We start from the raw sequence: 12,683 nt of genomic DNA, 5'->3' as shown, positions 1-12,683 counted from the left end.
TTAATACCATCGTGGCCAATGTGGCAACACTTGGCATCTTGAACGGGTCATTCTGAGGCCCGTCAAGGACCGCTGAAGGCAGACACTTATAGGCCAAATTCAATGACACATCTGACCCAGAACATCAATCCTTACAGATGAATGGCATGCCTACAAGAGACAGCTTACCCAGTATGGATATCGTCAGTATTCTGTCTGCCATAAAAGACACCTTATTGATCCAGGGACTGGTGCTCATACTCAGCATATTGAGCGTGCATGGCAGAATTACAAGTTGGAAATATGTGACCCTGGACCACAAAACCAGTCTTAAGTGGCACAGGTATATTTTTAACAATAGCCAACCATACATTGTTTGGGTCAAAATTATTGATTTTTCTTTTATGCCAAAAATCATTAGGATACTAAGTAAAGATCATGTTCCATGAAGATATTTTGTAAATTTCCTACTGTAAATATATCAAAAACTTCTTTTTGATTAGTGATATGCATTGCTAAGAACAAATTTAAAGGCGATTTTCTCAATATTTTGATTTTCTTGCACACTCCTATTCCTGATTTTAAAATAGTTGTATCTAACAAACCATATATCAATGGAAAGCTTATTTATTCAGCTTTTCAAAAAATTAACCCTTATGATTGGTTTTGTGGTCCAAGGTCACATATGGCGTCATAGAGGAAATCACACTCCTCACAATGATAGACTGGTACCACTGGTTAGTTGTACGCCATTATGGTGGTGTCTTGGGTAGACTTTTCCATGATGTAAAAAAGCATGTCAAGAAGATATTAATGTGTGGGATGCTGTAATTAACTGTTTTTGCAGTGATATGGACCAAACTCTGCATGACTTATCCCACCATTGTACTGTTTTCATTTTAATTTTTGGGTGAATCGCTTTCCAAATGCAGTAAAATACAATTTTATAAGGTTTATGTAATGAGGGTCCGACTGAGAGGCGAGTACTGATGAACCCAAGTGCAGTTTATTGTAGAAAGTGTGAATCCAAACAAACAATAATCCAATAACGACTTGACTTAACTTGACAGACTTGACATGGCATGGCATGGCATGAACACAGGCATAAACAAGGAACACTCACCAGCAGCAGGATTATACTTCAATACACGACAAGGAAACAATGGGAACATGAGGGCTACTTATACCAAACAATAGGGGTCACATGACATGAACAAACCAATGAGCAAACAGACAAGAACAACCAATCAGAACATGACACATTGAACATGGGAACCAGTGGCAGGAGTACATGAGGGCAAGGGAAGCAAGACACAAACAAGGAACATGGCAAGACTTCAAAATAAAACACATGAAAACAAGAACATGAACCAAAACACCAAAACAACCCCACGTTACATGTCCCCCCCTCTAAGGGCGGCTCCAGACGCCCAAACAAAACACCTTAAACAAACCCAAAAAGTCCTGGAGGGGAGAGCAGAGGCAATACAGGGGGAGGGATGGAGGGCCAGGCCCATGCAGGTGAACAGGTTCATAATGATGGCCAGGACCATGAAGCAGTGGACGAGACAATGAGCCATGGTGCAGTGGTGGTCCTGGGCCGTGAAGCAGAGGCAGGTCTTGACTGTGGAGCAGAGGTGGGCCTGGATCATGGAGCAATGGCAGACAGTGAAACAATGGCGGTCCTGGGCCGTGGAGCAGTGGCAGACAATGGAACAATGAAGGACCTGGCCCGTGGAACTGTGGCAGACCGTGGTACCATGGTGGACCTGGGCCATGGAACAGAGAGACAGACAGTGGAGCAGTGAAGGACCTGGGCCATGAAGCTGTGGCAGACTGTGGAACCACAGTGGACCTGGGCCATGGAACCATGTCTGATCCTGAGGAGCCTGGAGCCGTGGCGGGGCAGGCAGAGCTGGGAGCCGTGGTGGCACAGGCAGGGCAGAAACATGGGCAGTGAGTTCATAATTGGCCTTCATGGCCGTGACTGGACAGGCAGAGAGTCCATGGGGAAACGCTGCCCCTTTTGGAGATTCTGCAGTCAGAGCTGCCATCTCCGGGGGCACTGGCGCGGACTCGTCGACAGACAAGGCCTCTGGTGCAGACTCGTGGACAGACAAGGCCTCTGGTGCAGACTCGTGGACAGGCGAGGCCTCTGGTGCAGACTCGTGGACAGGCGAGGCCTCTGAAGCGTAGTGTGCAGCCCACACACTCAAAATGGTGACCGCCATCACACTGGCAGTCATGACATGACGTGGCTCTGGAGGGTCGGGCGAGACATGACGTAGCTCTGGGAGATCAGACGAGGCCTCTGGAGCAGACGAGGCCTCTGGAGTGCAGTGTGCAGCCCACACACTCAAAATGGCAACGGCCATTAGTTTTTTCAGTCTTGGCCCAAGCTCTGCATCAGCAAGAGCTTGGGTACTATGCCCCCCCCCATAAAAAAAATCCTCTGGGGAAATTTTGGCGAGAGCCGTGACGTGACAAGACTCTGGCGTGGCGGCCATCTTGGCCGGGTACTCTGGCGTGACTTGACTTGACTTAGGAAGGTCAGCTGTGGCTTGACTTGACTCAGTAACAACAGCAGTAACTTGACTTGGCTCATGAAGATCTGCTGTAACTTGGCTTGGCTCATGAACAACAGCTGTAACTTGGCTTGACGCAAGGAGATCTGCTGTGACTCAGAGAACGGCCAGAGGATCGGCCATCTTGTGAATTGGTTCTGGGATGGCGGCCATCTTGTGGAATGGCTCCGGGATGGCGGCCATCTTGTGGACTGGCTCCGGGATGGCGGCCATGACAGGTGCAGACTCTGGACGGGCGGCCATGACATGAGCAGGCCCTGGAGCGGCAGGCATGGCGTGAGCAGGCCCTGGAGCGGCAGGCATGGCGTGAGCAGGCCCTGGAGCGGCAGGCATGGCGTGAGCAGGCCCTGGAGCGGCAGGCATGGCGTGAGCAGGCCCTGGAGAGGCAGGCATGGCGTGAGCAGGCCCTGGAGAGGCAGGCATGGCGTGAGCAGGCCCTGGAGCGGAAGACGTGACGTGAACGGGCCTTGGAGTGGCAGACGTGGCGTGAGCGGGCCTTGGCTTGGTGGTTACTGCAGGATTGCGGGGTCCCTTATCCACAATCCCAACAGTATACGAGGATCCACTTAAGAGCAGGGCATGATCAATATATCTCTCCAGTATATCTCATCTCTCAACCTTCTGTTGGAGGAAACTTAGAAAAAAAAAACCCATTATGAAATGAAAAATATTCATGATGCTGTTATAAAAGAATTTGACAGAGTATTAACACTTAATGACATTTTAATGACAAATTCAACTTGTGCCACTGTAGTTGAGGTCAAGAATATTAATGACACTGTTATACGATTATTTGACAGAGTATTAGCACTTAATGACGTTTTAATGATAAATTAAATTCATACCACTGAAAAAAGTGGTCAGAAAAATATTCATGACACAGTTATAATGGCCCCATGACTGTCAAAACCAACCACACGACAGCTTAATGTAATGTTAACCCATAAAGCTAAGTATGATGTCTTGGTAATGTCAAGATGTCATAACAAAGGCATCACAAACAATGCATTAAATGCATCATCTTTGCATTAAAAATGACATAACTGAGCAAATGACACTTAATGACAGTGGTAATAAACATGCATAAAACCTCCTTCATATTCATGACATGTGCCATCTCAGTCTTATGCACACCCCTTCAAGTAAAGTGTTACCAGATTATTCAGGAAAAAAATATTCTTATCAAAGTGATAAATTGTTGTGTTGCAAAAATGAATATACCCTCTCTAAAGTTATTAAATAAAACTAAATAAAAATTTCTGTGTTAAGATAAGGCAAGTTTTGATCAACAGGCAAGTATGTTGAACCAAAACCATTTCAGATAAGTAGTTTCTTAAAAATTGAAAGTGTTATATAGCCCACTGAACCATACTCAGACTTAATGCTGACATCAATAAAACCAGTTGAAAGAGGAGATTTATTTCTTGGCATAAAATAGGACAGTGGTACAAGAGGAATACCAAATTATTGTTCGGGAACCCATACTCTGGTCTCATGAGACAAAGTCAATCATTTTGTATCTAACAGCATCCAAAATGTTATGAACTTCCTCAGAGCAGTGTACTTGGAGTTATGGAGGACATATTAAAGGGGTTATCGGATGCAAAGTTCAATTTTTCATGTTGTTTGAACATTAATGTGTGTAGGCAGTGCATGTATAAATCTACCCTATAATGATAAAAATCCATGCAGTCGTTTTTATTATCTGTGCGCCCACAGATTGCGAAAAGGAAAGTGACAGCTTTTAATAATTAAGGGAGTTTGCAAATGTGATATTGATTTAATACAACGGTTCAATAAACAAGAAGTTAATATTAAGTGACTTAGTATTAGTTGTCTGACTATAACACTACTGCCTGATTTTACTCTATTTTTCATCGCCGAAAATAGTTACAAATAAAGTAACCGGTCAGCCGCTGCACATCTCTAAAAGCAAACACAGCGGTGTTTCATTAATGAATGAATGTGTTTTTTTTTGTTTTTTTTTAACGAATCTAGTGAGTCAGTGATTCATGATTACACATTCATAAGTCACAGTCACTCAAACAATGTAACGAATCAATTTTTTGAATGATTCAGTGATTTAAAATCAGTGACTAGCTGCCACCTGCTGGCAGATTTAGTTTCATTTTTAACATATAATTTCAGTTTTTTAAATATTTTTATATTTCTATATTTAAAACTTTAGATTTAAAACGTTAATCTCAACATGAATTTATGAATTTAATTGCACTCATGCCACTTCTAAGCCTTATTAAATATCTGAAAATGTGCCTACAAGCCACTTCTTCCATGCCACTTCTGTAGTACAAATTAATTTTTTATTAATACTAATTTCATATGATTGGTAACTTATTTGTCTTATTCTTATTATTTTGTTTTAATTAGAAAATTTAAAAAGTTATACATTTTTGAATTTGCCATAGATGATGACATACTTTTAATACAATTAGAAAAATGCCATTACAAAGGTAAAAAGAAAATGCCTCTAAACCACTTTAAGGAGTCAAATATCACACTGTATTAGGAAGGCACATTTTGAATCAGAATTTTGATTACTGATCAGAAGATATTTTGATTTTTTTTTTTTTTTTTTTTTTTAAATTAGGAGGACAAATGCTCCTAATTACAAGAAGAAAAAAAAATGCTCTTAAACTGGGCATGTGACAAGTATGGAATGGGCTTTGGCCGAGAAAAAAAATTTCAGTCAGAATGTTTTTTTTTTTTTGCTTTAACCCCTGCAACTGCTCCCCAGTTGCTGATGCAAAAATGGTTGTCCACTGCTTCATGTTCACTGTGTGCGTGTGTGTGTGTTCATTACTCGCTGTGTGTGTGCACTTGGATGGGTGAAATGCAGAGCATGAATTCCGAGTATAGGACACCATACTTGGCCACACGTCACACCTTATGTGTAAAAAACGATCTATCTGATCCACAATAATTAATTGTGTGACCCATATGTTTTTTTTGAATATTTGTCAAGTGAGAAGTTGTGTCTGTAGGTTAGGTTCAGACAGTTAAGAGGCGAGATTGGGCTTCCCTGTATGACTCCTTGTCTAATATTAAATTCTGGTTAAGCTGTTTATATTGTGATATAAGACTTACCTAATTAAGCAATACCTAATTTTATTTTATTTAATGTTATCACGTAAAATGTTGGTTTTAATAAACCAATTGCTGCATCCCAATTCACAGGCTATAGGGGTGTAAATCAGAGGGTTCGTCATGATACGATACAATATTAATTCTCATACCCAGAGATATGATATTTGCCAGTACCTCAAAAAAAATTCAACGATACAATTTCGATACAGGAGTATATTGATCGGTTTATTGATATTATGATAATATGTACCAATTTTAAACAACCGTCTACATTTTTATTAACTCACAAATGCAATCAAAACTTGAACATTTATCTGAAATTTCCACATCCTGTATCTCAGTTGGGACATTCACAACAACAACAAAAATACACTACACAGGCTTACACTTTTTTAAAAAAAAATAAAGAAAAATAAATAATAGGAAAAAAAAAAAAATCAAGTCACACATAAGATCAGTAATCTTGTGACATGACAACAGTCAAGAAAGGATTTTAGGCTTCAGTGTGTAAAAATTGTGGTCCAGTTGGTATAAAAAATGCATTAATGAAGAAAAAAAAAAAAAAATCCATATTAATTACAAAAATAAATCTGTTAAAACCTTGAGACTTTTTTGGCTGCTACTCAGGGCTCAGTGCTAAGAATTGTTTCTACAGGTCACCAAATTACAAGCAATAGCAGAAAATAAATACAATAAAACAAAGACACAAATTCAGTAAACATTGCTTTTCAGGTTTTTTAGGTAGGTCTAAAAGAAATTTTCAGGTACAGAAATTTAATAATCAAATGTAAAATAACTGCATAGCCATGTTACAAAAGTTATTTATTCGGGAGCAGTGAACACTACTTTTTCTTTGACAGCAGCAGGTTTATGGTTTATTATTATTATTGTTATTATTATTATTATTAATTATTATTATTTCACTTTAAGATTAATGCAATCCAATATTATATAATATATTTTTTTTTCTAAACAATGAAAGTATTTAGTGTTAAAAGTCTGCAATAAAATTTTTGCAGTCTCTAACAATAATGAAACAAATAGATTATTATTCAACAGTGCAATGAACAAAAATATTTTTAGAACTGTTCAACTATGTATAAGAAGGTAATATAAACCCTGTGTGTATTACTATTGTCTTCAGAACTAGCTTGGCAAAAGATCAGTCACGAACTGGCGAGTCGATACAATCAGCAATTTATGATCACTTTCAAATTGCCGGGGGTCGATACAAGCTGCTATTTATCACCTTTACTCCAGTGTTAATTTTATTGACGAATAATTTTCGCCAGCAACATTTTTTCTTCACCAGCTAAAACAAAATAAAACCTGTTTTTAATGACAAAAACTATGACGAAAATCTATTGATGTTTTTGTCAAATAAAACTAGATGAAAATGTAAGGGAAGGGACGATTTGGGAAGAGATTCAGAAAGAATCTTGCGTCGCATGTACAGAGAAATGCACACAAAATGATGTTGAATTGTATGTTTTTACAAGTATTAACGTAAACATACTCAGTGTCTTGTGTCGGTGAATGTGATTAGTTGGAAGAATATCAGACGTATGTCAATATATTGCATCGGTGTATTCTGTTTTAAAGGGACAGCAGCCTAATTTAGTTGCTATTGTCTATGTCATTGATGTTAATCAAGCAACAAAAGAAAGAATATCACTTACTGCTCTTGACTATCATTTTAGTAGCCCTAATAAAGACTAGACATTGTTGCTTGCAGTGTCATTCTGGGTCAGATCATCCTTGAGTCTAATGCCTGTTTCACGCTGGATGTTTAAGCAGCATATATTTTTTCTAGGCCCATCTTAACAGATTAGAGCACTGGACACAATGGACACTAAGGTGGCTTGGCTGTACCACAGTTGTTTCATTAATCATTTTTGCTTTGTTGTTTGCACTGAATTAAAGCGACTGCGTAGTTTTTGGTCAAAATACATGTGTTGACATGAAAAATGAACAAATTTACCATAAAATTACACAAATGATGTCTACATAGTTTTATAAAATTATTATGACTTTGAGCAGCGTGTGTGGGAAAAATCAAAAACACATTGCGTTTGTTTGCCCTAACCATGAAAACATGTAACCATGAAAAATGTGATGCCAGTGGCCAGAGGAATACACCTGAAAAGGGCAAAACATCACTCATCAGCAATGGACTACATTGTTAATTTTGTTGTATGTATATATGCTCGTGTTCTACATATGTGCATACTGCTCAGCTCTTTAGCTCTGCTCTGCTTTACCCGCGCAGTAGTAGACTTGTCTGAGATAGTAACAGGCATGCCTCTAGTTGATAAGAGAGGACATGGCTTGCTTCATGACTTACTGAACTTTCATAAAAATGCATTTGTCTGAAACTGTCTGAATCCGAAGACACTGTTTGCTTCCGCTCCACAGCTTGCCATTACAGCTTTTGTACTGTTTTTCAAAACTTTGGTAAGAGCTTACCGCTGCCGAAACAGTGTTTCATGACCCTTAAAGGTATTGTCCACCCAGAAATTACTTCTATTATAATTTACTCATCCTGTTTTTCCAAATCTATATGCCTTTTTTCTGTGGAAAATTAAGATATTTTGAAGAATGTAGGTAACAAATATATTCTTTCATATTCCATTTAGATTTATTATTTTTTCAGACACTTATCTGAAGCGACTTAGAAATGAGGAATACAATCGATTCATCACAGTGATAGTAATACAGTTTCAGACATCATTTAAAATAGTACAAGCTAGAACAGAGAGGGATTAAGGAATAGTGAAAACATTAGCATTTTTTCCCCCTCAGTAGGATGCAGTGCTAAGGGAAGAGATGTTTTCAGCTGTTTCTGGAAAAAATGTTCTGGAAAGTGATTTTGTGCCTCTCAGTGATGGAACCCTGAGGCATTGCTCACTTACCAACATCAGGCTTCTGGAGGGGATGTAGACCTGTAAGATCGAGTGGGGGTAGAAGGGTGCAGAGCCTGTGACTGTTCTGTATGTAGTCATCCATGTCTTAAACTTGATGAGAGCCAGCGCAAAAAAATAAACACAGGTGTGACGTGGGCTCATGCTGCTGCATTCTAAATCATTTGCAGAGGACTGACTGCACATGATGGAAGTCCAGCCAGAAGAGCATTGCAGTCATCCAGCCTAAAATGACAAGGGCCTGTCCTTGCGGTGTGGTCTTTAAAGGTCATCTAGTCATCAAAGATTAAGCCCTAAGATTTCTGACCTAACTTGAACGGATTTTGTTACCAACCATAGCTAGATGGTGAAATTGTGCTGTATGGTCATAGTTATGAGAATCTCTGTCTTTCCTAGGTTAAGCTGTAGCTGATGTTCTTTTCTTCCATCCTTTTTTTTCTTGCAGTAAGCGGCGTGTTTAAAAAAAAAAAAAAAAAAAAAAAAAAAAACTCTAACATCTAAAACAGAAACAAATAACTTAATGCAGAGCGAAGGAGTGGTTAAGTCTCCCCATCATCTGTGGCAGCCCCATCTGGACCACTCATATTATGGGAAAGGCTATGATATTGCTCAAAGTTTTCTTTTACTAATATGAATGGAGCAGGCCTCACCATTCTTTCATCAAATGCGCAATCCACGGCAAAGCATTTAGCTACAACTGTGAGTTTTAGCTTGAGTGTACAGAATTGCATTCACAGCAAACTTTAAAACAGCATTTTTTATTTAAAACAATTGGTGAAACTCTGTTCTACTGATTAAAGGCTGCACTTTGCAAGCAATATTGCTAAGAAACAGTTTGTGTCATTTCATATCATTTCATATATTCCCCTCACATAAACCTACTAAACAATCATTTCTTCTCCTATTGCCAGACACTCTCGTTTCCGTGGCTCTTATGTCATTCAAGGACTGAAGTCCATTGGTGAGAAAGATGTGATTTTTCACCAAGGACTTCACAATGTAAGTACCACTTTTAAAACTTAAAAACTTTTTCATATTTCATTTGTCAAAATATTTTATCATCTCAGTTTCATTAACACGTTTTTGTCTTAAATCTAAAGTTTAAGAACTATTCTCATGATGTGGGTAAGCCTGCGAGGCGAGTACCTAAACGCAAGCAGATGGCTCAAGACTCAGAGAGCCAACGTCGCTCAGCATTGAATGTACGTCTCTTACTGCGTGAGTTCTGCATCGACTTTTTGGAGAACTGCTATAATCGACTTATGTACCTTGTAAAGGTAAATAAGACAACATCCACATCAATGAAACTGAAATGTCTCTGTCTAGATGAATTTTCCCCATCATATACTTTGTTTTTTGAGCAGGAGGGGTTGATTCGTGAACGGGCCCAGCAGCATGATGAGACGTACTATCTGTGGGCTATAACATTCTTTATGGCCTTTAACCGTGGTCAGAACTTCAGACCGGATGTGGTGTCTGAGACCATATCTATTCGCACCTTTCATTTCATTGAGAAGAACATCACCAACTATTATGAGATGATGCTCACTGACCGAAAAGATGCCACATCCTGGTCTCGCAGGTTGGTCTTGTAATTTTACTGTTGGTTAAAGCTTTTTCCGATACATGAAATGTGTTGTTACCTAAACTGAAAAAAGGGAACTGAACCAATATATGCATATTTAACAATTTAAAAACAATTAATACAGCTTATTTAAGTAAAGGCCACTTAATATGAAACTCTTATTTTGTTTCCAGGATGCACTTGGCTTTGAAGGCGTATCAGGAACTGCTGCTGACAGTAAATGAAATGGATCGCTCAAAAGATGAAAACATTCAACACAGTTCCAGTGTCATAAAGAGTATGTTTTTCCCACTTCTTTCCTTATCTTTTTATGTCACTCTCTGCTTATTTTTAAATAATAGATAATTGTCACTGTTTGAAATGTTTTGTTGTCTTCTGTGAATTTGATTTCATATTAGGGTAGTGTACCCAACTTTCTGTTACTCATCTCTATCACTTGTTTGCTTCTGGGGCAGGTAATATCTTTTATCTCATGGAGTTCAGGGAGATTTTTCTGACTCTCTTGCGTAAATATGATGAGCGAATGCAGCCACGCTCATTTCTCAGAGATCTGGTGGAGTCCACACATCTATTTCTGAAGATGCTGGAGAGATTCTGCAAGGGTCGAAACAATCTAGTAGTGCAGGTGAGAACTGAGACTGCTTTAATACCAGCTTTGGATAAGCTGAACCGTATTAAAGTCAAAATCAAATGTGGGATGAATTTTACGTTTGTTGACATTTCTGCTTTTGGTAGACTTATTCAAAGCAACTTGCATTCAAGGTATATGCAAAATTTGTTGTAGTTCATGTATTCCCTTAAACCATGACCTAGTGTTGTACTGTATTGTTTGAGTTAGAAGTGTGCTTGCTTTAATGTATTATGTTTTTGACATCACATCATATTTTAAGCATCAATGTAACCCCTAAAACATCTATTAATCTAATGGAAACATTTTTTTACCGAACATTATCGGCCGAAAATGGCATTTTCGGGTTTTCGGCTGAACATATGAGCCAAAAATATAGAGCGCGCCAATTCTGTTATTTTTTTTAATTATTTTATTGCCTTGTATTTTTTAAAATTCAGTGTCATTAAAATTAAGTTAAAAAGTTCTGAGATGGGGTGGGCGATATACCGGTAGACACAATTAACCGGTAGAAATTTGTGAACTGGTAGAGATCGCGGTTACACGTTTATGACACGTGACGCTACTGTGCTAAGTGGTCACGAATTTTTAAGCATTAATGTTTTAAAACTAGTGATTTTTAGCCATTGGAATGCAATTAGTAGTGAAAGAACTTATTTCACTAAATGCGAGTGCTGTCAGAGAGGCACGCAAATGTGAAGGTGGTTCTCAAAAAGTGCGGGAGTACTGAATGGAGTTATTTTCAGATAAGCGGGGGACACATGATCTTTGGAGCTTGATCTTTGGTCTCTCCATGTCAACCCTGGGTCATTAGCTGAAAATGTGTTTTTCAGCTTCTCAGTGTAGAACCTTTTGGCAGTCCTAATCTCTGTTGTTAGTGTTTTGGGCTCTTTTTTTGGAGGGGGGCACTTGGCCAATTTGAACTTTCAAGTGATATTCAAACATAAAGGTGCATCTCAAAAAATTTGAATAACATTAAAAAGTTATTTTTTTGTAACGCATTTCAAAAAGTGAAGCTTTTATATGTTATAGATTCATTACATGTAAAGTAAAACATTTCAAAAGGTTGTGTGTATTAATTTTGATGATTAGAGCTTACAGCTCATGAAAGACAATTTATATTTGGGTTTCATTAAATGTCCATCCCTACTGTCGCGATTTAGCTCAAAAGGGAAATGTATATAAATAATTACAATTAATTACAGTTTCTTTATATCAGCTGCCAGTAGTAACTGTAGCAGAATAAATTTTTCATCAGCTGATCTGTTCGTCCAGCGAACATTCAGTAAAATTTTTATATCAGCTCTGAGAAATGATATTTCTGGCCACAGAAAATAACTTTCTTAAAGTACCATTGCATTAGAGCATGTAGCTCGAATCAGAATTGTAAAGGGACATTCATTTTGCTGAAAAGGTTCAAAAAGGACCCCTGACTGACTGAGGCGAGTCATGAAGATGAATTCCAGGGTTGAAAATGTCTGGCTCTTTGTGGTCGAGAGCCACAGCTCTATATGTCGGGGCCTGTCGGGCCCGTCGGGCACGCCCTGTGCCGGCTCAGGCTCTCCGTGGGTTCCTCCACACGGGCAGCAATCAGAAGATTTTGCAGAATAGAGCAAAGAGAAGAGAGTCTCATGTGATGGTTTTAAATTCTCTGGAGGCTTTAAATTCTCTGGAGGGAAAGTGTACGACTCTTTGTCTGTGAGCATGGTATTTTGCATATGTAATTCGATTGGGTGTTGATGCAAAAACTACTAAGGTTTCTTAAAACACTAATATGTTGCATAGGTATCAACACATAATATACACCATCTTTTAGATCATCAAAATACGAATTCAAAGAGACCAAACATGGCATAGGTGGGTTATACGACTAGTCATCT

At 38.7% G+C, this 12,683-nt stretch overlaps 1 protein-coding gene across 1 annotated transcript in view; it reads left to right on the top strand.

Annotated features, from left to right (window-relative positions):
- Window positions 1-12,683, top strand: part of timeless (timeless circadian clock) — an 85,769-nt gene that overhangs the window by 22,257 nt on the left and 50,829 nt on the right. Inside the window, exons 9-13 of the mRNA XM_051103967.1 lie at window positions 9,502-9,589; window positions 9,691-9,867; window positions 9,955-10,172; window positions 10,349-10,452; window positions 10,631-10,800. Of these exons, the coding sequence (XP_050959924.1) occupies window positions 9,502-9,589; window positions 9,691-9,867; window positions 9,955-10,172; window positions 10,349-10,452; window positions 10,631-10,800 (757 nt within the window). The remainder of the gene's footprint in view (window positions 1-9,501; window positions 9,590-9,690; window positions 9,868-9,954; window positions 10,173-10,348; window positions 10,453-10,630; window positions 10,801-12,683) is intronic.

The sequence above is a fragment of the Labeo rohita genome, unplaced genomic scaffold, assembly GCF_022985175.1.
Source record: "Labeo rohita strain BAU-BD-2019 unplaced genomic scaffold, IGBB_LRoh.1.0 scaffold_61, whole genome shotgun sequence".
NCBI lineage: Eukaryota > Metazoa > Chordata > Actinopteri > Cypriniformes > Cyprinidae > Labeo > Labeo rohita.
The sequence above is the reverse complement of the archived record's forward strand: the minus strand, read 5'-3'. Positions and strand labels throughout refer to the sequence as shown.